This window comes from Diadema antillarum, unplaced genomic scaffold (assembly GCF_040938485.1).
Source record: "Diadema antillarum isolate AM-2024a unplaced genomic scaffold, OU_Dant_1.0 seq00000993_RagTag, whole genome shotgun sequence".
NCBI classification, from domain to species: Eukaryota; Metazoa; Echinodermata; class Echinoidea; order Diadematoida; family Diadematidae; genus Diadema; species Diadema antillarum.
The window spans coordinates 146,846-173,697 of record NW_027271831.1 but is presented as its reverse complement, the minus strand read 5'-3'; the positions used below and the strand labels follow the sequence as shown (position 1 = coordinate 173,697).

Below are 26,852 nucleotides of genomic sequence, written 5' to 3'. Positions count from 1 at the left end.
ACTTTTCACATTTCTCTGTGACTGCTTAACCAAATTGAATGGGGTTTTCTGCAAAATACAGCTAAGATGTTATACTTTAAGACCCTGAAGTAGCATTTTGATAGTTTAATCATATTGAGTGTTATCAATGCAAAAATTTGATTGTAGTTTTTTTGGGGGGACATACTGTATACCGAGCGTTTGGTGCGCGTGAGGTGTACTCATATCGTACCTATTGCAGCGCCGAATCTTATGCGAGGACTTTAACGAGAGGTACTATTGCTTCCTCATTGCGCTCCTAGCTATATCAAGGATTATTGATGATGTAATCGATGGGAGTTGTCAATTAAATTAGTGAATACATGGTTGTCATCCACCTTGACAACGTGGAATATTTCATCTTTAGCTATTGCAAAGACGCTAAAGGTTTGAAAAAAATGGTGAGGTGCATGTGAATGTCTAAACTCGCTGAGAGGGCTTTTCTGACTTTAGTGAGTCTGACACCCCAACATGAAACACGATAAATGGGACTACCCTGATGTCCAGTATTGCGGAGTAGGAGAACCATACATGTGCATTTTCATCCTGCGCGCATGTACATTGCGAATCTCATTTAATGACGTCATACGAAGAACGCGGAAATGTCCTATTACTTCATTATTAGCACTGAGCGAAAACTATATGTGGCCCGATTTCACCAAGGTGGTTTAAACTTAGACCATGGTACAAATTTTGACCATGGTCTAAAATAAACGTGAAATAACGTATCTTTAAAGGGATAAATAGTAATTGTGGAGATGAGCTGGCTTTTATTTGCGAGATACCAAGAACCACTTATGAAATAAAAGAGAGCATACCATTCTAAGAGGAATTCAAAGTTTATTAGATGAAAATCGGTTTTGGAATGGCTGAGACATCCAAAAACAAACTAAAACAAAGCAATCCTAACAAAAGGCGGGTCCCACCTTTAATCAGGATTGCTCTGTTTTGGATATCTCAGTCACGGCATTTATCAAAACCAATTTTCATCAGATAAACGCTGAATACATGTTGGAATTACATGTCCTTTGATATTTCATCAGAGGTTGCTCATTATATATCTCACAAGAATGTTAGAAACCTGAAGTTAGGTCTCAACTAAAACAAAAACTAAACTAAAACTATACGATCCCTTTAACATACGAGTGCTAACGCACGTTTGTTGCTATAGACGTTTGTTGGCTTACGCTATCTGTCAATCGTATTTACGCTGCAGGAGAAATTTGCATAGGGCCTAAACCATGGTTTAAACCATGTGCACCTTCGTGAATATGGGCTAGTGAGTTTACGGTGTTTTGAATACGTATCAGGGCAATTACCCCCCCCCCCCCCCCCCCCCGGCTAAAGATTAGGGTAAGGGTTAGGCTTAGGGTTAGAGTTTGAGTTAGGGTAGGAATAGGTTCAGGATTAGGATTAGTGTTAGGGTCAAGGGAAGGGCCTGGGGTAATAGCATATGGGATAATTGCCCTAGACCCCTTTGAGTATGCCAGCGTGACTACCCTAGCACTAACAAGGACTGGTAAGAAAAAAGCAAAGCAAAACACCCACCCCAAACGTAGGAAAATAATATAAATCAAGCAATCACGGTAGAACAATACAGTAACTAGAAACAATATCTTATAAATAAATTACACCATATGTGATGAGGTTAACTTCGTGTAAACGCAAACTATGGCGTCAAAACAATTTGAGCTGAGTTAAAAAAATTGGGCCTTCTAGCTCCGAGTTCCTATTTCGTAACGGCGTCAAAACGATTTCTGGTCAGGAAATGTAGGCAACCATCATTACGTAATTACCGTTCACATAGGACTAATTTGAGTAGGAGGGCACTTTCTTCCTTCTGTGTAAATGCGTGGTGGGTTTTTTTTCTCATTTGTTAAAGTTAGAGTTAAAAGTTAACATTTTTGTTGCAGTATCAAAGATTCGTGTATTAGTAATCTTTACTTCGTATCAGCTTTTTAGTGACAGTCGTTTTTGTTTGTTTTTAAAGGGCATAAAGCACGGATATTTAATGGTGGTGATTATGATGCTAATGAAAAATTGTAACTATCTACAATACCGATGCAGAAGCAATACAAATATTAGCACTAGCAGTCATAATCACTGTGATTTAATGAATAGAATACGAGTTTCTTGTATACAACCTGCATATATCTTCTGCGTTCGGAATTCTCAATTGAAAAAAAAAATAGTGAAATATAAGAGAAGAATTTGAGTAAGGCTTGATGCATGAATGTGAACACCATAGTTCGTTTTAGGGACACATATGAATCTTACAAGATTATTTTATCCGACCACTTTTCCCTAACAGGAGCAGAAATCAGTTTAGAGCAAAGAAAAAAAATGTAATAGCAGATGTAGTATAGGTATAGCACAGCAGAGCCTCAGACAAGCAAGAATAAGAAAATATTTAAAGAGCAAGCGCAAACCATAGTACATCGTAGTATTTTGGTCCATCATTAATAACATAATTAAGGGTGATTTGTGGAAGATATTTTAGCTATTCGCAGAGATGAAGAGGCAAGGTTTGCTCGTGGTCCTTCAGAAGAGAAACAAAAAGAAAAGAAAATGATTAATTTAATCAAAGCAGACAACCAAGAATTCAAAATCTCTACCCCTGTCCGTCTGTCTCTCTCTCTCTCTTGAGAAAGGAAATAAGGTGATTTCACGAGGACACAGGAAAGAAAAGGAAAGGATAAGTTGACTTGCATTCATTATCTTCCAAGTATATTCATAAAGAACAGCATACACAGCATAACCACTCGTGTGCCCTCGCACGAGGGAACCGCAAACCAGTGGTATTAAATTGTACGTCGACTATGGGATGGCAGGTCACGGCCAGTTGCGTAACTGAGCCAAAAAATCTAAAAAGAAGTAAGTTGATCAGCAAGGACAACAGCAACAAAATAAGAGGAAAACAAAGAACTTCAAAGGAAGCAAGATTCATCATGTGGGCTATAGATAATGAATGTTTTTCTAACACCTACTGCGCAAGAAGCACTGTTGCGAAGCTGGTTTTCCTGTATCAACCATGTGATAAATGACAAAAATGGGAGTCGATGTATCTTCAACATCTCATATTCGAAGTATGACATCAGTATCACTCACGAAATAAAAACAGACACCCAGCACGACAAAACCAATGAGTACATTGCATTACAAAATGCCCATTATGACGTCAACTCTATATCTATCGAAGAGGACAATCCATATAGGACACCATGTATAGTCAGATTTTAACGTTTGGATAATCATAACGTATTAGTTTCACTTCTTTCATCAAAAATGTGTTCTTTCCCTTTCTTCTTTCCCCACCCTCTCTCTCACCCCATCCTCAAACAACTAAACAAGCAAATACGTATATTATATGCAATGCAAAAATATAAGTAGGCATATGGCCATCGATGACATGAATCGAGATACGACACGAAAAATGAAGTTTTTATCTCTGAGACTTTGAGCAGTTATCAGAACGCAAAACAGTAGACCGTCAAAGAAACATACAGAGGATTTTACGTCAAGCCAAGCACATTGAGCTGATCTGCACTTTACGTGTCTCACTGGCGGGCAGGTGACATAATTATCATAATATGGCTGTCGGGTTTACATTAAAAGTTTTACCTGATTTTTTGAAGCATTGGCGATCATTAATTGATTAGTTGAATGCTCATGATGGAATGAAATTTCAGTGTCATTTCCGTTCGTCAACATCGCAAGTCTGCAGTCAGGGAGATTTTCCAAGAAGAAATGCCGAACTGTTTTAGTAGTGCCTTCAAATCTAGTCAAACTGTTATGGAAACCAGCTGCCTGTAATTGAAGCAGTTTTCTCAAATCAGACACAACTTATTTTTAGAACGAGCTCTTAGCTGAAGGTGAAAAACCTTAATCTGTATAGTAAAAAATAGAAGTCAACAACTACCCCATAAACAAAGATTATGTATGCTCTTTTGAACTGAAAGCCAGTTTGTTCTTGAAGTTACCTAGACTTGGAAGACCCAAGAAAGAAGGGTTTATCAGATAACTTTGCCAACATCCTCCATTTCCGGTATAAACAAGCCATCTCTGACGCAAATGCGTCCCGAGATTTAATGACCCCAAGGTTAACTCTTTTATTATCCCCCCATGTAACTGCTAATGTCAACCCGTTAGCGTGGGGGAGTTAATGACCCTTTGACCCTTACGGGATGTGACGTCAAAGACGGCTTGAGTACCGAGCGAGGGGAGAGTTATTTTTAGAAAATCTCATTACGGTGGGGATTTTGAAGGAGCGAAAAGAGTGTCTGGCCACTTCTCTAATCCTCCTCCTTGTCCGCAAGTGCATGAGTGCTCATTGTCCACACAATTTTGGTGCAATGGGGTCACCATCATCATGTGTGTGAGTGTGTGTGTGTGTGTGTGTGTGTGTGTGTGTGTGTATGTGTGTGCGTGTATGTGTGTGTGTATGTGTGTGTGTGTGTGTGTGTGTGTTCGTGTGTGTTCGTGCCACGCGCTTTCCTGTGACTGTCTGTGAAGAAGTGCAGATGTCGTTTGAATATTGTATTGTATTGTATTATATTGTATTGTGTTGTATTTATTCAGACAAATTAAAACAACATGTCTAGGGGTGCAAAAAAAGTTACGAACACCCATGCATGTCTGCACCCCTGAAGTAGATAACACACCAAATTAAACAAATTAAAAATCATGATCGGAACATTGAAATACAAAAATCTAAATACACTTAAGTATAATATAATACAGTAAAATGAAAATGAAATCTAGCTCTGGCCTTCGGAACAGCAATATTGCACAAAAAATGGATAACCAATATAAATATGTTGATAAGTGATATTGCAACAGAGGTATAATCATCTAAAGCAACAAACCATATTGCAGGGTATACAAGCGGGATATAAAAAAGATTGATAAATATATTTAAAAAAAAAGTCTATATCATAATATATGCACGTTAATATTACGTCAGACAGAATAAGGTTAGACGTTCACCAAATGAAACATATATGTTACATAATACATTGTAAAATAAATTCACATACATAAAAATTGTCTTAATATAAAAAATATCTAAAACGAGAAAGAGATGTACTGGTTACAATGTTACTTGGCAATGAATTCCATTCCTGTGAAGTCTTGAGATAAAAAGAACATTTGAAATAATCAGTTCTTGCAAACGGGACATATACTTTCTTATTATGATCATTTCTACCAAATCTGTTCTCTCGTGTAATTCTATGTTGTCCAGTGTTCACCATATCATTTGTCATTCTGTAAAACATTATAAGTCTGAAATATTTACGTCTTGTGATTAATTTCGAAAAATGTATCTTTTGTAACAACGTGTCATAACTTGTTTCCCAGTCACGAAACAATAGTCTAACAAACCTCTTCTGAACACGTTCAAGTACGTTAATGTGAGATAACCTGTATGGATCCCATGCAGCAGCACAATATTCTAAACATGGACTATATGTGAATTACATAAACTGATTAAAACATGTGAGGGACAATGTAAAAAATTCCTTTTTATGACACCAATAATTTTACTACATTTGACATACATTTCATTTCAATGATCGTTCCAGTTACGTGTTTCATTAATGATTATTCCTAAATATTTTTCTGACTGAATTTTACTTAATTTCTTTCTATATAAAACATAATCATAATCATATTTTGTTCTTTTCCGTGACATTTATATTATCTTACATTTATTAACATTAAAATCAAGATGCCATGCCTTAGACCATTTACCCAAAGCATCAAGATCCCCTTGTAAATCATCACAGTCTTCAAGTGAATTGATACGCCTATACAAAATGCAATCGTCTGCATAAAGACTAATATTCGAAGATATATCAAAGAATACTTTGGAGTTTCTATGGAGATGTTTTGTGCACTGATAATCTTCAAAGTTAGAGGGAAACTCCACGCCACGATAATGTTGACTTTGACAAAATAACCAGTAAACGTGTTATATCGTTGCATTAATAGAACGATTTGAATGGGTGAGCATGATTTTAATTCTTTGCGTTGAGACAAGGAAAATTTGACAAAGATTTCTTTTCAAAGGACAATGACACTATCGCTTGAAAACATGAGAAATCTTAAAGAGCAACTATTTTTTCTATGATCACTTCGATGAGAAGATAAAAAGTGAAGCAGCACCGTTACAAGTTCATTAAAACTGGAGGCAAGCCACTCTAATGTATGGAAATTGTAAATTTGATATGATTTACTGAAAATATGGTATCCGTCAACACTACAACATGCAAATCAAGCAAAGCAATGAAGTTGCTGTTTTATGGGAAAATGGGGCCCTATTGAAAAGGAAAAATGTCCCAGCTAGTACTGACATCAAATCAATATATGACTTCATTTAAACCTAAGCTAATAGTACATCTAGACTGGGGAGTTCATAATAACAATTGTCTCCACTGAGGAGCTCATAAGAAAGGAAAAAAAAGTCTCCACATGGGAGCTCATATAAAAGAACAAATAAGATCATGAAATACGGACTGTAGTCTTCACACGTGAACTAATAAAATAGCTATTTTGCATCATTTTCCCAAAGCCATGTACACCTGCCTAACACACGTGCCCGTGTCCGCACCAACATATTATAGGCTATAAACCTAGGCCTACACACACACACACACACACACACACACACACACACACACATGGGGATCAGCAAAAAGCAAAACATTTTGAAAATATTCGAAAGTCCATTTACATTCACCATAGAATTACATTTTAACCTACAATTTTACAGGCAAGTAATACACTGGTCATTGCTGGTCAGGAAATGAATGCTTATTGATGTCGCTGAGGAGATAGTGCAGAATAAGACAATGGTTGGGAAATATTTAACATACCTCCCTTCCCCCCCCCCCAAAAAAAAAAAAGAAAGAGAAATACTCTGTAAAATAATTTCTACTTTAAAATATTTAAGAAATAGTTTAGAAAATTCGTTTCAAAGAAAAAGAAATAGTTTCTATATAATAGCATTGTAGAAATAGTGCAGGAACTTTGATGTTGCAAAAGGTAATGATGTCATCGCCAACTTACGTGTATATAGTTTCCTACAGTCACATCATTCATTGTATTGATCTATTACACCAACATACACTGCAAGATGAAAGGAGACGATGTACAATATTAGAGTTAATAATCTATTAACAATGACAAAAACTCTACAAAGTGTATTATATAAGAGTATTATATTTATTTATTTATTTATTTATTTATATGTTTTATTTTCACAGGGTGGCTCCGTCAGTGGGTTAAACACTGTTGTTCTTGGAGGCCCTGCATGAACACATACATACAAATAAACACAAAAATGTATGATAATCATACAATACCAACAACAAAATCATATTTGCAGTATCAAATCTGTATATATCTTAATATACTGTATACTGATGTATATTAAACTCAAAATTTAACAAATATTATGTAACACATTACATCCTCATATCCTTAAATTTCCCCTACCTCAGAAAGAAAAAAAATATAGTATAAACTGAGCAAAACAAGTGTAACGGTGATGCTTTCCACCGGCACGCGACAAAGATGAGTTTGATATTCTGATATTCTTGCAGTTTATTTTCTTAATCGTTTTCCTTTTTATTCTTTTATCGAACAAACAAACTGAATAATTCTCCAGATTTTTGATCCACAGGGAATGGATGATGAGGAAAAAGAGGGTGCCTAATCTGCCAACACGGATTAGTAGTAAAGCCTGGGATTTAACTATCAGCATTAAGCGGCTTTACATCCCCAGTGATGATTGCAAAGAGCGCCCCCAACCTACTCTTGGCCGATATTGGAGTCGCAAATTTTCGCTGGGCACTTGTGCCCGCGTCGCATTGATCAGAACGGCATTGCGACGAAAGGCTACACTGATTCAGCATTCTTCGTATATAGCAGCCAACGTCTCGACATTTCGCTGAACATAGCATACCCACTGATCTTACTCTACTGTCTTTCGAGTAGAGATCATTGAGAATATCTCGCGTGGTCGTGATAGGAGCGTCGGTGCATCAAAGACATGCTGCGCTATAGTTCCTTAATTCCGACATTGCATTTGAACACCACTCTGCTTCATGACACTGATTTGTCGTTACATTCCCGTTTCACCATCACATGAAGAGTTTTTGGCAGCAAGAATGATCAACTTACAAGGATAAAAATTAACAATTGCACACATTTTTCACTGGACGAGGTTCGAAGAGAGAGAAAAGGGACAGAAAGAACGAAAGAAAGAAAGAAAGAAAAAAGAAAGAAAGAAAGAAAGAAAGAAAGAACAAGAGAAACATAAAACAAAATCAAGTGTTAATGTTACCGGTCAATTGAACACTAACACTCCAAAACGGAGTTTTGGAAAAAGCTATTTTTAAGGGATCGTATAGTTTTGGTTCAGACTTAACTTCAGGTTTTTATCATTTTTTGGTGAGATAGTGAGAAACCTCTCATGAAATATGAAAGAGCATGTAATTCTATGAGGATTTCAACGTTTATTTGATGAAAATTGATTTTGAAATGGCTGAGATATCCAAAACAGCGTGATCCTAATAAAGTGTGGGACCCACACTTTATAACAATCTTTTTGTTTTACTTTATTTTTGGATGTTCCAGCTATTCCTAACCCGATTTTCATCAAATAAACTTTGAATTCCTCTGGTATGCTCTGTACTATTTCATAAGTGCTTTCTTGGTATCTCACAAAAAAGTTAAAGCCCAATTTTGATCTCCACCAATACTGTACCATCCCTTTAACATTTCGAATGTGGCTACGAAATGATTTGTAGGGTTTGCCATGGTGTCGCTCATTGTCTTATACAGTTGATGACTGCCGAACACCAAGACCAAAAACCTTCTGTCTTATGATCTGGTTAACCCCGCCATTACCAATGACAACCTGTTCGTATATCATGTTAATGACAATTTGAGATTATGATTATATGAGGGTGTGTACCTTCCTTTGGCAGCATTGGTTGGTCAAACAACCTGTGCAAGTCCTACTAACATTTAATGATAAGATCTACCGATGATCAAAGGGTAAAATCACTCTTGGATCAGCTTCAATGCATTTAGGCAGAAAGCAGGTTTTTAGTCATACTTTACATAAAAGGGTATTATTGAAATGAAGAGCACAACAACCAAACAGCAGGGTGCATTGAAAAACGATTGAAAAAAAGAGGCGTGAAAACACTTGCTCAGAAATAGTCGTAAGAGAGCGGAAATGAAGGTAACGCCAGAAGCTAACATAGACAGGGACATACAGAGGGGTCTTTTTCTCTCTCATCGCACTTCCGACCTCAACTGGCCCCAATGTGTCTGCGTTATTATTTGTTATGTGCAGCTTTAGGACGAGAACATGCTAGAAAACAGCAATGAGGCGGAAATGAAGGAAAATAAAACGAACTTTCAAGGATTCGGCGCAATGTTACACATTAACCTCAACAGTCCTGATTAATTTGCTTCGATACGATATGTAGAAAAGGGATATATTATGTAGCTGAACAGATTTAAAGAATGATGACAGACTTGCATGAAGCTTTCATGATTTTTATGAATTCCTTCATGCAATCATCAGAATAAAACCCGGAAAATAAACACCTTATTTGTTTGTGGGTTTTTTCTGGTTTTTTTTTGTGTGAGTGAATATGTCTGAATCTAAATGGATTCTACTTTTCTTATAACCTTAAAGTACGATTTATACTTTCATGATACTGTGATATGTTTGATTAAACCCCCGCTCAAACAAAACGGGTAAACCCTCTTGCTCATTGTGGCAAACGCAATGTATAACAAATCTATAATATACAATTTATGTTTTGCGTTTACTCAAATCTAAAAGATCTTCGTTGCCATGTAGTTGTTAAGGAATCAGATACATTTTTTTTTTTCCATCATAGCAAAGAGACGTCCATGTTTACATGTCATCAACCCAGTACATGGGGACGTGGTGAGACATGTAAAAAACATAAAAAAAGGTGAACGATTCCTTTCCTACTCGGGTCGTCAAATCTCGTAAATGTTTAAGATATCGTCTCCTATTAAGCCAGATTTTCCCATCTTGCGACATTAGTTCCTTCTTAGTCAATAGCAAAACCTCATGTGGGACTTGTCTACTCTTTTCTCTTTTAGGCAAACGATAGGGGGGAAAAAACCTGCTTTCCTTCCCTCTACCAGACGCATTTTAGACGAGAAAGGCAGAAAAAGGCGAGTAAAAAGAATAAGGTCAGAAGGGTAACCGATACGATGGGGTAACCTTGCGGATTCGTGTACATTATTTTGCAAGCGCGCGTGTGGAAATTTCGACCAATCACACACCCCATACCACGAGCCGAAACCAGGCATATGAGACAGACGAGAAGTAGAAATCGCTCACTGCGCTTCCAATCGCTCTCTCCTGATTGGTCAAAACTCTCAAGACACAGCGCAGTTGATTGACATGCCAGCTGATCAGGCACGCGTACGCCCGTTTAGTCCCGCCTACCTTTCTATAGTAACACTGCCAGGAAAGTTTCGTATGTGATCGTGCGGATTTAGGATAGGGCACTATAAAATTAGAAGGGAGGCTCTGGTAGCCAGGTACACATAGTAAAATCCTGGCTCGTGCCCCGGGTAGCAACAAGTTGTCGTCTGCCAACGCGAACGCCAACTCGCTCGCACACGTAAAGCACGCGACCGATTGGGACAGACGTACAGTTGTATTTACATTCCGAAAGAAAAAAACTGAACATTCCAGGGGAGTGGAGACCTAATGCTCGGCGGTGTGCCTACGATGCAGAGAACCGTCGCCGATATCGTTGTATGTAGTGAATTTCTAAATCAAACAGTGGACGTTTGCAAGCTGTTAAGCTGACTACATGCGCGGAAACCTGAATGAAAATATACACAGTGAAGTTTCTGCTGGCTGAAATTTGTTCCCGTAATCAAGTGCGCCCAGTCCCGAAGGAACTGGGGAGGGGCAAGAATTGGACTTGCGAGCACAGACATCGTTGGATAACAGGTCAAGTGGTTATACGACGTGCTGGTTTAACGCAGAACTCTGCGATCCTCGTTCTTCCACCTGAAAACAACATCAACAACATAACCACCTGTGCTCTTGCTCAACCACGGCGACTTCCTAAAACCAGAGAGAAAGTGAAGGCGCAAGGGCTTACACCGACAGATCCACTAGCATGACCTGGGGATTTACCATAGTATCCTGACAACAGTGGTGGCAAATGTTCCGCTTTTCTGGGGGAGAGATTCATATACTTTCGCGTTTCCATATGCTGCTTCGATCCCTCGTTGGAGGAGGGGAGATACCGAACAAGTCTGTGCATGCGTTCTAGGCTTGTTTGTCGCCGAGAAGTGCTCGGAGGGCTGGCTAGCTAAACCCGCTAGAGGATTAATCCCAAATCTTCACCAAGCCTCGCCGCATGAGGAGCAGTCGGCAGGGATCTACTCACATGAACGTGACTAGGGTAGGTGTGCCTACTTTCACCACCTCTTGCTACGCAAAGCTGAAAGCTAAATCATTTTTTTAAAGAGTTGTGGCATACAATATCGGGTCTGTAGTCCTGGCATTTAAGATTTTATCGGTCTAATAAATTTGTAAAGTATGCAGATAAACAAAATTGAGCTGTTCCATCATCCTGGGTAATAGATACATCGGAGTAATCGTTTGATGAGCAGGACATACACCGTCTTATTTCTAGCTTTGGTTGTTTGTTTTGCTTTTACGTTTAGGGATATGATAATTTCCCTCGTGTAGCTATGACCGAGAACACCTACGTATATCACGCGGCAATACGGTGGTAACGTTCGTACTCCCTCCCCCTAAAATTAAACGCATCCTTGATTTTCCCGCCCGAGAATTTTTCGCTAACTGTCTGCTGCATCAGTTTGCACAGGTCGAGTGACCATCCGAGTAATTGCTTGATATCTTGTTCGTCTCATCACTAGACGTTAGCGGGAATCACGATCGTACGTACTTTGTGTCATAATTTGTGTTCTTTGACTGCTTTTATTCTTTAATGTATCATATCGATATTTGTGTACTGCTTTAAAAAGTTGGAATCTCAGTAACAAGTTCGTGGGAAAAATGAGGGACTCAAAAAGTGCATAATACTTGCTGATAAAAGATAGAACAAGCTGGACAGAACTCAAATCGCGTGATAAAAAGCACAGATTACTCATTTTTAGTATATTAGCATTTACTGAATGACTTTGAATAAACAATGGAGTTATCAATATAACGCCGACTACCAAAATTAGCATATAGATATATTCATGTGTAGGCCTACGTTAATATATGTGTGTATATTGATGTATGTGTGTGTGTTTGTGTGTGTGTAAGGCCTTGGATACTTCGGTCATGCTACCTCTTTCTCAACGTTATTCTGATACAAGAGATAATACCGATTCATTTTCTGTTTAGCTCAAATTGTCAAGAATTCTGTCTCTCCGCATAGTCCCACGCGTACAGTATCAGTGAAAATCCGACAACTCTCCTTAATTGAGCTTGGCACGTTCAACGTCCACGGCCTTGCTTTATTTTATACTGACATTCGTAAATACAACATTATAGACTCTCTCGTAGTGATCACAATATATTTACGTCAGCTCGTAGAGTTCAAGCTCATGTCGCTTTCCCCGAGTTCAATGATTATACACACGTGACGTCTCTCATCACTGTTGGACGGCAGCATATTGTTGATATTTACGACTACGAGGCCATTCCAATACCAACTAAGAGGAAATCATAACGTTTACTCACAGGAAAAGGGCTATAGCACACACACATACACACACAAACACACACACATAATACACAAGGGGGATAGAGGGGATTGGATTGGAGGGAAAATCAATAACAACCATTTAACAGGTGTGTTGTGTGTTTTAAGGACGCTCCTTTCTATCTTGTCGTGTCACTGTGTTCCGAGTGCACCCCGACAAACGTGACATTGAACCTTCAGAGTAAACGCGACGTTGCCGCTAATTATTTCGTTGTTGGTTTGATTCCTAGACCCCTGTCATTATTGGAGGGGGGGGGGGCTAATGAATGGAAGAATCATGATCTTTTCGGAGCAGCAGGCAGCGGCAAGTATAGGTTCAGGCACCTCCGTGATAGGTTGAAGGACCGCCAACTATCTCCCATCTATATAGCGGACATTTTGCGGACAACTTGAGCATTATTTCTGCCACGCGCCGTTCGCTGTTGTTGACATTGACAAAAATCAACGAGTGATTATTGCGCTGGTTCTGGGCTGGGATAAAACTAACTGACTGGGGCCCCACTTAATTTAAAGGACTAAATTGCCGACCAAGGCTGAGTTAGTAGTTCAAAAATCCCGATACCACCTCTGGATGCTCCACACATCTGGCGAATGTCTTAGCATTGAGCGTCTTTGACTATGGCATCGTGAAAAGTCTGTGTCATCGAAAAGCGGTAGGTTTATACTCTAAAGTTCTGTCAGATTTTTCTCCATTAAACTTCAGCAGTGGGTGTCAATGACATTAGAATGTCGCATGTTGATTGTAGTAAATCTTCGTCAAATGTGCCTGCCTTTGTCATGATTTTGGCACCGTGGGTGGTAAAGCAAACAACTCTGAAACTCTAGTGTGTGTGTGTGATTTTTTTTTTCTAGGCGCATGGAATCACGCTCTTGTCTGTCGAATCCCTCATGTTCTATTATCTATTACTGCCTCATAACCATAAACAAATGTTTGATTCTCCAAATTATATGGCAGTCCTTTATCCTAAAAAAAACCTAACAAAACTATAAAATATAAGGAAAGAGCAGGATTGCTCACTGAATTTCTATATAAAAAAAGAACCTTTATATAAACAAGGAAGCTGTTCCAGAAAACTCACTGATTATGAATTTTGGCCAATCTTAATATTCTTCTTGGTTTTTCCTAGAGACTATCTTCATGCAAAGGGAAAACTTGACAATGTGTTAGTTTAACAGGACCTAGAAAGTTATCTCAAACTTTAAAAATCCTACCTCCAATGCGGGCTTCAATGGACGTTTTGCTTTTGATGCGTATAAATGATATTTGGTCTGTACATTGTCTTAGCTGTGAGAATGGTCAATAATCGGCCATGCAGCTACGTGATTGTTGTGATAACATTTAATAACTGATAACAAGCAAATAAACACCAAGCAGTGGCGGATCTAAAGGGGGCGCAAGGGGCGCACGCCCCCTTTACTTATCATTACAAACAAAAGAAATGAAAAGAAAAAAAAAATGAAATGAAACCCGGAAGTGGCACCAGAAATATTAGTTGCCCCCTTCTTTACAGAATTCCTGGATCCGCCCCTGCCAAGCGTTATTTCACTTATCAATCTTGATTAAAAAAGAGAGTCACTGATATTTGCAATGTATCTATATAGGAATCATGCCATCGACGCATTCTTAACACTCCTTGTTTCATTAGCACGCACCTTTATACTATTTTGTTATGTACTTAATCAGCGATATGATAATTATGAGGTAAAAGAAAAAAGAACTTGATTACAAATTATAGTCGTCTTTCTATAGGTTTGAAAATCGTATATTTAGGTTCTTTAAGCGCAGGAAAAAGGATGGGTATTCTGCGGCGGCTGGCTCACCCACATATACCATAGAGTGTCGTCTCCTTCACTTTGCCTGTGTGTGAAGAACTACAATGTACTGTCTTGGGAATGGTTAAAGCGAAAATCCACTCAATCATTGAGATGACTGTAATAATACGAACAGTAAGGTTACACGCACAAAAAGAGGAAAACATGAATATGTCATAACAATCTGGCAAAAATAAGGAAAATGTAAAAGTTCTAATTTTATTTATGTATCACATATAGATTATAGTCACAGCAAAGCATCATCACACAATATTCTCTCATTGGTATGCACATTGAAATATCATAAAATCATCCGCATTCTCCATTGCAAAACGTCGTTACTGCTAAGTCATTACAACTGGACGAAAACGAACGGTGTGAATGAGACAATTTCTAATTCATGATTGTATGTCATAAAGGAATTCTAATGAAGAATTTTGTGCAAACCTAACGAAATTTTGACGGTGACAACATCACCGTCTCTTCTGATTTGCATGGCTGCGACTGATATCAGCGTGCTTATACACGGGTTGGTTTTTTTTTTTGTGTGTCCAATTTGAATGTAACTTTCACTGCTCTCTATGTACGAGCTTAATATTCTCATCGTTGAAAATCAAATTGAGTATGGTAAGAAATGTCACTTTAAAGGGAGCAAAGTGTGGCGAACCGTGAAGCTCGTCTTACTCGCTACACGGGAAGCTAGTGTGGCGCCCTCAACAGTTTGTGTTCGTTAAAGGGGCAATTCCATAAACAGGGCGCATAAATCATGAAAAAAAAAATGCTGGTCTGTCATTCTCCCCGAGGAAAAAACAAACAAAAACAAAACGACGAAGACATTATTCTGATTCATTCCCAAGGCCATGTCATCTAAGAACTCTGTTCAAACAAATCACTGATTATCATTCTTTTGTCCACCTAACGGGCTCTACTAAAACATGGCATTGATTTTTCTGTTATTCCCTAATAATGACAAAATACAAACTGACCACTATACCGTTCGATTAAGAGATCGGTTCGAACAATGCATTGATTTTCTGTTGTCCATCTAACGGACTCTACTAAAATATGGCGTTGATTTTTCTGTTATTCCCTAAAAACTACAAAATACAAACAGACCACTACCGTCCGATTAATTTGCCACCAGTAAAGAAATCGCAGCAATTTTCTTTTCATATTTTATTTACACCCTTCGACCATCGTCGGGAAGGGGTGGGGTGGGCAGGGGGTTGGGGGAAGTGTAAAGAGACCCAGTCTAGATGCTGTCTGCTGTAAGTACCACAAAACTGAAACAACAAATATGACGTATCTCTTATTGGGTGCTGGGCTCCAAGACCGAGTCGTTATCAACTTATTGTAGACAGAACCACTTTCGGGGCGTCTTGCTCAGGCCCATTGTTGGAGCATGGGATTAGCAGTAGAAATCTCACAAGACCCGTTGAGGATAGAATTTACAGCAACAGTTTGTGTAGCCTGTTAAGCAAGTGATTTATTATTTTTACGGGACATGATTTTTGTTTGGTTGCGCTGCGATGGATTCGTTCAACTTGTTTTCTTGATCATGTGCAAGTGGTGCCCGTTTACGGGGGCAAGCAGCACAGACAGGCCGTCACCGCTGGGCTGGTGGTATCCCGTGGGACGGGCTGATCCCGACCAAACACGCGCTTTCCCGGCTATCGAAGAGTTGATTCATCCTCTTGGAGACGATATACTTTTCCCTAAGATTGTTGCTTGTTTACCCAAGATTTTCCTGCTAATTCCTATGCAGATATAGCTGACGTTCACGTAGCTAGACACCAGCAGACCTCCAAATGAAGCTGTTGTCTCATAGCAATAACAAAAACGGAATCTTTCACCAGCAATCCATGTACTTAAAATAGCATAAAAACCGTGACGTCACAATACCTGTAAGTAGACGGGTCATATCCTTTTTCTTGACCGTGTGTGGCTCATTACCGCTGTGACTTAGACCTCCCAGTAACTTAAATGTATTCACTTTGTGGTGATTTTCAATTCATCGCATTTCCATCGATCACTTTTCTTCCCATTTCGTCACGTGACCATTCGTAACGGATCTAGTCTACTGCCCATACGAATCATTATTCTTGTCTAGAAGTTTATTGAAGTGGCACATAACTCGGAAAACTTCCCTTTTCAAGGCATTATTTACCATTCGTAGATGAAACAAAAACTCAGCTTAAGTACTTCAAAATAGTTCAGATATGTGAGTTAGTGACAGAAACAACCAATGTAAAAAATTGAATTAGTATAATCAATGTTCAGTATTGTTAAATACACAAAATGTGAACAATAATTGTAATACAAATGTTTCTAGACTAAACCGTCTACAGTTATAGTTTATTGAGAAAAAATAGTAATATCTCCTTATATTTTAGTCATTATTGCGAAGGGATTTTTTAGATGGTAGGATGTTTTGCGATACAACTGACCTACACATATGCATCCAATGTGACATCTTGAACATTTTTTTTTAATCACTGCTCCCAATGAATGGTACACAGTACCTTTAAACTTAGGGTGTGTACAGTTCTGGTCGAGGTGAGGATTTAGCTTTAAAGGGGAAGGCTAGTAACTGATCAGTGGGAATCAGTGGAAATGCTGGGAGATGATTGTTCCAATCCTTATGGGATTCATTCAAGAGTTCATTGTATATCTATTGTTGTGTGAGAATGATTTGCTTCAGAACGGTCTCATATTCAAGTAATGTGCAGATTAATGCTCCGTCACTGACCAGGGACGCTAACCTGGAAGCATTAAACTGCACATTACTTGAATATGAGACCATTCTGAAGCAAATCATTTTCACACAACAATAGATATACAATGAACTCTTGAATGAATCCCATAAGGATTGGAACAATCATCTCCCAGCATTTCCACTGATTCCCACTGATCAGTTACTAGCCTTCCCCTTTAACGTTTTGCGAGATATTCAGAAACCACTCTATGAGATGTCAAAGAGCATGCAGTTCTAAGGGGTATCAAAAAGTTTATTTGATGAAAATCGGTTTTGAAATGGCTGAGATATCCAAAAACAAGGTAAAACAAAGAGATCCTAATAAAAGGCGTGACCTGTCGCCTTTTATTATTATCACTTTTTTGAAACCCAATTTTCATCAAATAAACGTTGAATCCTTCTTAAAATTACATGCTCATTCATATTTCATAAGAGGTTTCTCATTATCTCACTGAGGAATGTTCAAAACGAGAATCCCCACCTCAACCGGTGCTGTACAGTCCCTTTAACTAGCCCTCTACTTTCCTTTTACTCTTCATCCAGCGGTACCATCTTATTTCGTTCGTCGCAGAAGGTGTTTGTATTCATTTGACTCCTCCCTCCGCAGTGGTTTCCCCTTGGTCTCCCCCACTTCTTCAAAGTGGCTGTATTTCTGCGTATAGTGTTACGTAATCATTCCAGGATTTGTCGTCATTTGAATTGAACAGGAACAAGTAACGGAGAAGGAAATAAGAAAACTAAAACCTCCGAACACCATCATGCCCAGATGCGGGAGCTGTTGATGTTGTTCAAAGTGTTATCGTCTGCGACATTTTGGAATTTGGCCTCCTGAAATCGAGTTAAGAGGAATGTTTCAAGTTGGCACTATTTCGGCTCGTGCCGAAACAATTCGATTATTATTAGTCTCGCATGATTTCGGGCGCCGTAAATCAAGTAGCTGATGAGGAATGTTATCCCTGTCTGCCCCCGCCACGCGTCCCCCCTGCACCTGTAGCTCCTAATGGCAGTCGCGTTTTGCACGACCACGAATGGGGACAGTGGTAATCGCATAATTGACGTTGCGCTTAAAAAAACGACTCGGGGTCTTTACGAATGGCAACAGCGGCAGTAGTTTGCACATTTTATTTATCATCCTTCATGATGGACTCGTTACTGACGTCTGCTAGGGTCATTTGCAAGCCCCTATGAGAGCACTGATTTCAAACACACATTGAGCTACATAAAAAAAAAGAGAAGTAAGTCCCGGTGTAATAATCTGCAACTAACGTTATTGAACACTGACTCCATCGTATTAGTGTTGTAGCAATAATCATTCTATACATAACCAATTTCAAGATATTAACTCTAAAATGAATCTGCATGACCTTTAAAGACCTCTTCTGTGTGTGTTTCATTGCCTTCGTGTATCACTTTTGTAAATTAGAGCCACCATTTTGGTCATACCATGGAGTAGACGATTTACTAATATTGGAGTGCCGGGAGAGGACTATAGCGGTTAATTCTGTAATCGTTTTAAGATGAGCAGTCGGGGTTAATTGGTGATAATTAGGGACCGCAGGCTAGTGGCGCGTTGGAAGTCCATACCGGGAGTTCCCACCAACGTTTATTGGCACGGGCATAATCGAACGTCTCAACTCAACTCGACATACGATACATGTACCGTCTATCGCTATGGAGACAGAACATGTAACAACGCAGTTCTTACTTCCCAAATTATGTACTAAAATCACCTATAAAATTCTTAAAATAGTCCTCCCTAAGAAGGAATGAATAACGCTCCTTCCAGTATCACAAGTGTGAATCTAAGTAACCATGCTCACGGAACCATGGCGTACCATGTGTCAAATTTTATTGAAAACTTCTCCACTGCTTATAGGCATTGGGCTAATGCATAGTTACATCAGGGAGGTGGGACTATTCCACCTCCCTGCATGGTTACATCCTTCTATAGAACCTGTAAAAGATGCGGGGAAAACTTACGACTGTACATCTATCCTAAAAACCTTTATACTCGAGCATAAATGTATAGTTCGATTATGCAGTCAATTTCCATAATACTGCAGTTTCTAGTATGCAGTTCTTTTATATCTCATTTGGACTTTCCTCATGTTGTTTGGATTTTCACAGTTTTTGTTCTATTCTTCTGTTTCATTCAGAAAGCGCGCAGAAGCTGCGATTCGATACGAGTATATAGGTTAAGTATGAATATAACATAACTGGCCCGTAAAGTCTGGCGTCCAAGTGTCGGTTAGCGTTCAAAGTATACTGTTACTCTGACTCTATATTGATTGCCTTCTCGACGCAGAAGTGACAAAAGTGATATCTGTCACAAAGAGAACACTCGGGGCTGCCTGGCGAATGAGTAACCAACAGGAAACAAATGCTCATTGATTTTTAAAATGAGAGTATTAATTTTTATTGGTCGAGACTCGGAGGTAACCCCAAGTGTCAAATTTGTCAAGTGTATTTTCTTTTTATGGCAGCTACTGGGTACTGATTTGCAAGGAGTTCAGTGCATATATTTTCCCTTGGTAGTATTTGGCTGCTGATTTTAGGTTAGTTGGTCATGACCTGTTTACATATTGGCGGGTCATGAAAACTACCCTACGCTTTTTTCTTTTCATCCTCAAGCAAAATCAATGAACTTTTGCAAGAGGTCATGAGGTATACCGCTCAGTTCTGTGCCGCACATGAAATATTGCTTTGATGATAATAATAACTGATACATTGTCTTGTTTTTGTATTTGCTTATTGCCGTACATGATTTTATGAGTACCCTTTTTCTCACTTATTTTGTTGAAGCAGCGTGTGATCCAGCATGTACATAAGAACGAAAGATTTATGCCTAGACCCAGGCAAGACAACTTGGCAGGAAGTGGACATTGTACCCCGGAAAGGGTACGTTTCCTCTTTCCGGGTCATTTTCGGCTCTCCCGCTGACGGGGACTCCGGTCCAGTTCCTTCACGTCTATTATACCATGGATTAGGTCCATGATTATACCTACTTTTTCTTATTTTCGATTTTGTTTACCTTTCTCTTCTTTTCTCCGCTTTAACCCTGTATTTCATTTTTTCTATTATTTCCTTTTCTCGGTACTTCTCTTCTCTTCTCTTCTTTTCCCTTCTCTGAATTCTATTTTCTTCCGTGTCTTTTCTTCTTTTCTTTTATCTTTTCTCTTGTCTTAAATGATCCGTTCATCTCGGACTAGTTAGTCTTTATAGTGTCACTCTCTTAAATGAAACCTGAACATACAAGGCGTCAAATCGACATGAACACAATGCAACCAAGGAGGTATAGGAGAGCCTACTTCCTTGGTGAAGTAGGCCGTCTTTGCATGGTTTTAGTATCGTTTCTTATGGCTGCATTAATGTTAGAATCTACTGTATTGTCCAACGTTATGATCATCAGCGAATCTCACCGTGGTCATGGGGGTTTATGATTTCATCGTTACGTTAGAGTCTCTACTTGTGTCTACCTAAGTGGTAGGAAGTATTGAGGAAATGCGATTTATAATTTTAAAGGGATGGTATAGTATTGGTGGAGAAGAGAATTGGGCTTTTAACTTTTTGCGAGATACCAAGAAAACACTTATGAAATAGTACAGAGGATACCATTTTAAGAGGAATTCAAAGTTTATTTGATGAAAATCGGGTTTGGAATGACTTAAACATCCAAAAACAAAGTAAAACAAAGCGATCGTAATAAAGTGTGGGTCCCACACTTATTAGAATTGCTCTGTTTTGGATATCTCAGCCATTTTAAAACCAGTTTTTATCAAATAAACGTTGAATTCCTCGTGGATTTACATGCTCTATCATATTTCATAAGAGGTTTCTCATTATTCCCAAAAAATGTTAGAAACCTGAAATCATGTCTCAACCAAAACTATACGATCCCTTTAACTTGATTGTTGCCTCTAAGTTGCTGCTGGGGACCACGTAATTAGGTAAAATTCGAAAAATGAGTACTAGTATCTGGTACAACCTGGGGAGAAACATGACACGGACCATTGGGATTACAGGGGAATCTTCTGACAGGTCTGCCGAACAATCGCGAGTTGGTGTTTTCTAGGATGATAGGTCGAGGCGTCATGGAAATCCTTCGCTATGTATTGCGTATGTTGGAGAGGAACAAACGCCACGCATTATCTCCCAAGAGTATATCGCCCGTATCCCACACTACCCTCAACTGTCTTCATATGCATAGCGCCCCCAACTGTATGTCGCCTGTACGAATCAATAGACAACTGTCATCTATTGCAGTACAGCCAAGGGGGTATACCAGCTCGTCTATATCTCCTTGGTACATTATATCAAACTACATCCTCGCATTACAGACCTTCTGTACAGTATACATTTTAACGTCCTTTTTTCATTATGGTTTCCTTTCTTACTCTCATTTCTATATTGCGGGATTCTCATGATAACCCAAAAATCTTGTACGAGGGTATTTCCTGTCCAATATGTCTTGCCCGACGTAGCAGCTACTGATGAAATTTACATTATTCCAGTTGAAGTATGCAACTGTTTGTAAGAAGCTTGATCGCATTCATTGTTGCATTGCTATCGGAAGGCTAATTGAAAAACAGAAATCTCCAAAATCTACTTAAAATACAATGACGCTAGGAGGCTGGCCTCATTCTTGATAAAGTCACACGACAAGGCCTGTCTCCCGCTTGAATTTCACTTCTTCTTTTTTTTTCGAGAGTCAACAAGAAGATAAAGAGCCGCCTTTTGTGTTGACAACCGCTGATTAATTAACAGCGAGCATTCAATACTCCATTACGCAGCTGTTTAAAGTGATTCCGTGCTAGGTTTCTGTTGGCGTACTGTTGATAAAACAGTCTGTATAAACTGGGCTTTATTTTCACTATCAATACTCGTGTTCTAGAAAGGGAAATAGTCGGTCAATCCACGGGCTTCGAAGGCACGCAATAGTATTTTCGTGTTCGCAATTTCACGACGGAGTAATGGGCTAAATAATTATATTTAACAGGCATCATTCGTAGTTTTGGCATGCGTGGTGTGCGTTTTGTTTTGCTTTCTGAAAGAGAAGTGCATGTGCGTTCACAACCTATTTTTTTTTTTCTCAGGCAGCCGCGATGTAAACACGCTTTCAATTCCGGAGGAAGAATGATCAAGTACATACAACCGGATATACTGTATAGTCGTTAGACTGAGTGTGAAGTTCGTTCAGAGTTTTGGTCATGTCGGAATCGTGCCACTCAAAAAAGGTCACGACAATTTTCTATTCGATATTAGACATTAAAAAATATCCCTGAACGATTGTGTTGCTTTCACTCCTATTCTTAAACATACATGTAAGACCCCTTCTGCGTATACTTTCTTTTTGAAAGTCCGATTGCGCTTAGTCAGAATGAGGAATCTCGGTCGTTCTGTTGCCCTCATTTTGTTATCATTCGTTCCAAACTGCCTAATAAATTACCCAATATCTAGTACAGCGTTAACTAATTCTTAATGACTTTGTCCAAAGTTTGTTACCTTATTACATAACGATCCACGAGCTGCTCTAAATATTGGAAATACTTTGTGTTTATACAGTTGCGCTGTGTTATGATTGTGGGAAATTGTTTGGTGGATGGAAATGCGAAGAAATGAAAGGAAATGAAAATGAAACTAAATTATTAACCATGTGTTGTAACATTCTTCACAGCGAATCTCATATCAGATTACTTATGTTTTCCGATTCGTATGGGATAAGAAGAGGAGGAAGAGAATTAGAATGAGAGGTATAAAGAGAAGGGGGGAGATGGAACATGGGTCCATGAATAGAACAATGAAGCGTAAGGATCGTAAATCAATGTGTCATAATCGTTTCTACTAGGAAATGAGTGTTCGAGTATAGATATCTAACCAGATCGTGTCGCGATCACGACGAAAAACCGTGTGCCATTTGACACCAAAGATTCTCTCAAAACGATATATGGAAATTCCCCACACACTTGATATACTTTTGAGGTGCATATATTACTTTTTTTAAAGAGTTACAGGAAAACGGGGCTTGTTAGCGGGGTTTATCGACGACAATTGCGTACGTGCCAAGTGATAGAGGGGTGTGCAGCGGGCACAATTAAAGAAAAAATAGATCTTTACTATTTTCATGCCTGAATAGGAGACAGTTGAAAACCATAACGATGTGTACTCCAATACCTTAAGAGCTATATCTTGCTTTTAACGTCACTTGATGGATCTTCTGTTCGTTGATGCAGTTGATGCATGAACTTTGCTTCCTTTTTTGTTGTTCTTTTACTGACAAACGTCACGTTATGTTTTCTGTGACAAATGACATCAATTTCTTGACATTTCAAGACTACAAGTTATGAGCTTGTTTTTTTCGTGAAAAGAAACACGATTCAGGAGCACCTCACAAACGACATCTTTGTAATATTGTGATATATTCAGCTATTTTTAGGTGCCTTTACCATTTCCTTCCCTAGTGTAAACGTTTCAACATTAGCTATGTTCGAATGAAAAACAAAGTGTTTCCTATGCATGTCTTCCGTTGTTCCTGAGATTACGAGGTTTCCAAAGTGCGGAAGGTATTGGGGTCAGTGCTTTGCTCTTTCCCTATCCTCTCTTTGTCTTAAATTGACACTTGGAGAGCTCAAAGCAAGTATCAAATCATGATCATAAGTCCCGATGTAGCGTCTGATTCATTATTTCCTTTTTTGTCATTGTTTTGTTGAATCTTTTATTTGTTCCACGTAAAATCAATAATATTCATTGTCATCATTCTTTTCACGTTATCGTCCTTACACAGGTGTTCTCATAGCATCCACCCAACCTCGGCTATCATCGTCTTCATCACCGAAACAATTTGACTCATCAATCTCGAACTGACCCGTGAATTATAAAACACCGTCATCACAATGATTGACATGGCAGCTCCGCCCACATTCCAAACCAACCTCTCCTCGATGGGTCCTTCGCTGACCCTAAAACTGGGGCGCGGCAGCTTCAACCTGTCCGCAACCTCCCCGCTGGACGTCGAGCCCGCAAAAGTGAGCCCGATTAATTTGCAGCAACCCATCAAAACTCGCCCGCCGCAGATCACGCTCACCCTCCCCGAGAAACTCGCAAATATCGACTCGACGGTCGCGCCCACGCCTCGGTGCGGCAGCCTCGCTCTTCCACAGGTGCAAAGCCCAACCCTCCCTACAGATCGTGTCCAGATTAAAGTCGACACGTCGGAGTTTGACGAAACCTTGTCCCCGACCATGCCGGGGACTCCTCAGTTGATGCTGGCAGGATTGAAGCCCGACGACAAACCAGACATCACCGCCAATGTCGACAGCATGCAGAACAAGAACGCAAAACGAATGCATTTCTCCCCCCAGGTCACCTGGACCTTTCCCACCGTGGTCAACTCCTCTTTGTCGAGCCAGGGACTTTCCGAATTGCATCAGCAACCTCAGCACCAGACACAGCAGAACCCGCATCACCAGACATTCACCGTCCATCCACGCAGCCAAAAGGTCTACCACCTGCCCCGTCAGGCTATGCATGCGCCCATCATGGATCGACCCGGCACGGGCAAGGTTGGCCGACGCATGTTCACAAACAGCCGAGAGAGGTGGCGCCAACAAAACGTCAACTCGGCCTTTGCCGAACTGAGACGACTTTTGCCGACGCATCCCGTCGACAAAAAGCTGAGCAAAAACGAGATCCTCCGTCTTACGATTCGCTACATCAACTTCCTGATGGAACTCCGGGACGACCAGATCGACGGCGAGAGCGAGCAGGGGGAGGCGATCGCCATGGATGCCTTTGAGAACATCGAGCCCGAGGTGCCTTCGCCGATTGCCGCCGTGGTCAAGACCGAGCCCGAGCCCGAGTTCACGGCGATAACGTGCACGTCGATGCGACATGCGCGGAGTAGCCGAAGTTCTTCCGAGAGTGGGATCGGAGACTCGGAGAGCATTTGTGGGAGTACGAGCAGCGTGTGTGGAAGCGCCAATAGCGTCTACTTCAGCGACGACAGCGTGTGCCACGGTGACACCAGCCCGTGGTACTCCCCACCTGCCAGCAACGAGAGTGTCTGAGGTCGCAGCGACTGTCACTCGCGCCTGCATAGTTTCTAGAATCTTCTCGATTACGCTATTCAAGCCTAAGCGATTTCTATTTTCTGCCTCCCCTGGACTTGTAAATTTCTGCTGAACAATGATAGCCTATCTTTTGTATGCATGTTGATTCAGACATTCCTATTCTTCATTCCATATTGTATTGATATTATTCCATGAGACAATCGAAAATGGGAGATGCGCTTTGCAGATAAAGTTTGGAGAGACGGGACACCGAGTATGCTCCACGTGACTCCTGCTGTGCAGTCACGTGGTACGCTGCCAGTCATCCTTTCGACGAGACGATTTTTTCCCCTTTGGCTTTGCAAGTTTTTATAATTATTACTGGGTTTTCGCTTCATCAGCCTGCAGTAGGAGTGAGCGAGGCAAGCGTTTCCTCTTCAAAAATTTAGACTTTCAGGGGTAGTTGACGCGCAACACCGCCTGTTTGCTGAAGTTAAGAGAGCGAAGGCGTATTATTCACTTTATTCGTGCTACCTTTTTTCTTTTATCTTGTAAGAAATCATATTTCTCCTTCACTGAAGATCATTCCAATCTTCATTCCTGAACACTTCTCTCATTCCATTCGATGTGACGTGGAACGGATGCCATGTGGGAGGTTTCATTCCAACGCGCATGCGTAGTGATAAACTAGAGGGCTACATTCCAAATGAGTGCTGCCGATTTACGGCTAGGAAGTGATTAAGAAAATAAACAGTCGCGAAAGCTTTGGCGCTATTGATATCATGATTCTTTAAGAGTCATATTGGGGATTTGGCTTCATAAGAGAATTATTCAATTGATTGAACTTATTATTTCTCTCTTTTTTTTTACATTATCTCTGCTCGGTGAGATACATTGTTACTGAATATCGAAACATTTTGATTGTTTAAGAGGATTTAATTTGTACGTAGTAAGTGGGACATATTCACGCTTTGAAAGAGGATGACACTCTCATTCAACAGTCATGTTTGTCCATATAGGGAGAACATGGAAGAATATTTAATGGTTAGAATGTCGGAAACTTCTGAATATGTGAGGTTTTCCTCCCCAACCATATCTTGCCCAGTATGTGGCAATTAAAGGCCAGTCAGAGTGTGAATAGGAACAGAAAGAGAGTGAGAGCTATCAGATATATTGTGTATTCATTCTATTCAAAACTTACTGATATTATTCTTTTTATTCATGGATGAGCCAGCGTTACATATAAGATGGAGAGGTGATGACTCAGAATTAGTGGGTAACTTTTTTTTTGGTGTGTTTGACACAAGTAGTTGCTATTTGAACGAAGTGTGCATTCCTAGTGCTGTTTATGCTGCCTACACAGTATATCGTAATTATGAACAAAATGATGTTAATTGGATATTAATTGCATTATTGGCCCAG

General features: G+C 39.7%; 1 protein-coding gene across 1 annotated transcript; it reads left to right on the top strand.

Annotated features, from left to right (window-relative positions):
- Window positions 1–10,818: 10,818 nt before the first annotated feature.
- On the top strand, window positions 10,819–25,721 carry LOC139742274 (uncharacterized). Its single transcript, XM_071652853.1, has 2 exons — window positions 10,819–11,501; window positions 24,167–25,721. The coding sequence occupies exon 2, from the start codon at window positions 24,276–24,278 to the stop codon at window positions 25,446–25,448; it is 1,173 nt and encodes a 390-aa protein (XP_071508954.1). The 5' UTR covers window positions 10,819–11,501; window positions 24,167–24,275; the 3' UTR covers window positions 25,449–25,721.
- The last annotated feature ends 1,131 nt before the right edge of the window (window positions 25,722–26,852 follow it).

What these genes read in the sequence shown, in the direction of transcription:
- LOC139742274 (XM_071652853.1), top strand. Translation starts at nt 24,276, where the DNA reads ATGATTGACATGGCAGCTCCGCCCACATTCCAAACCAACCTCTCCTCG.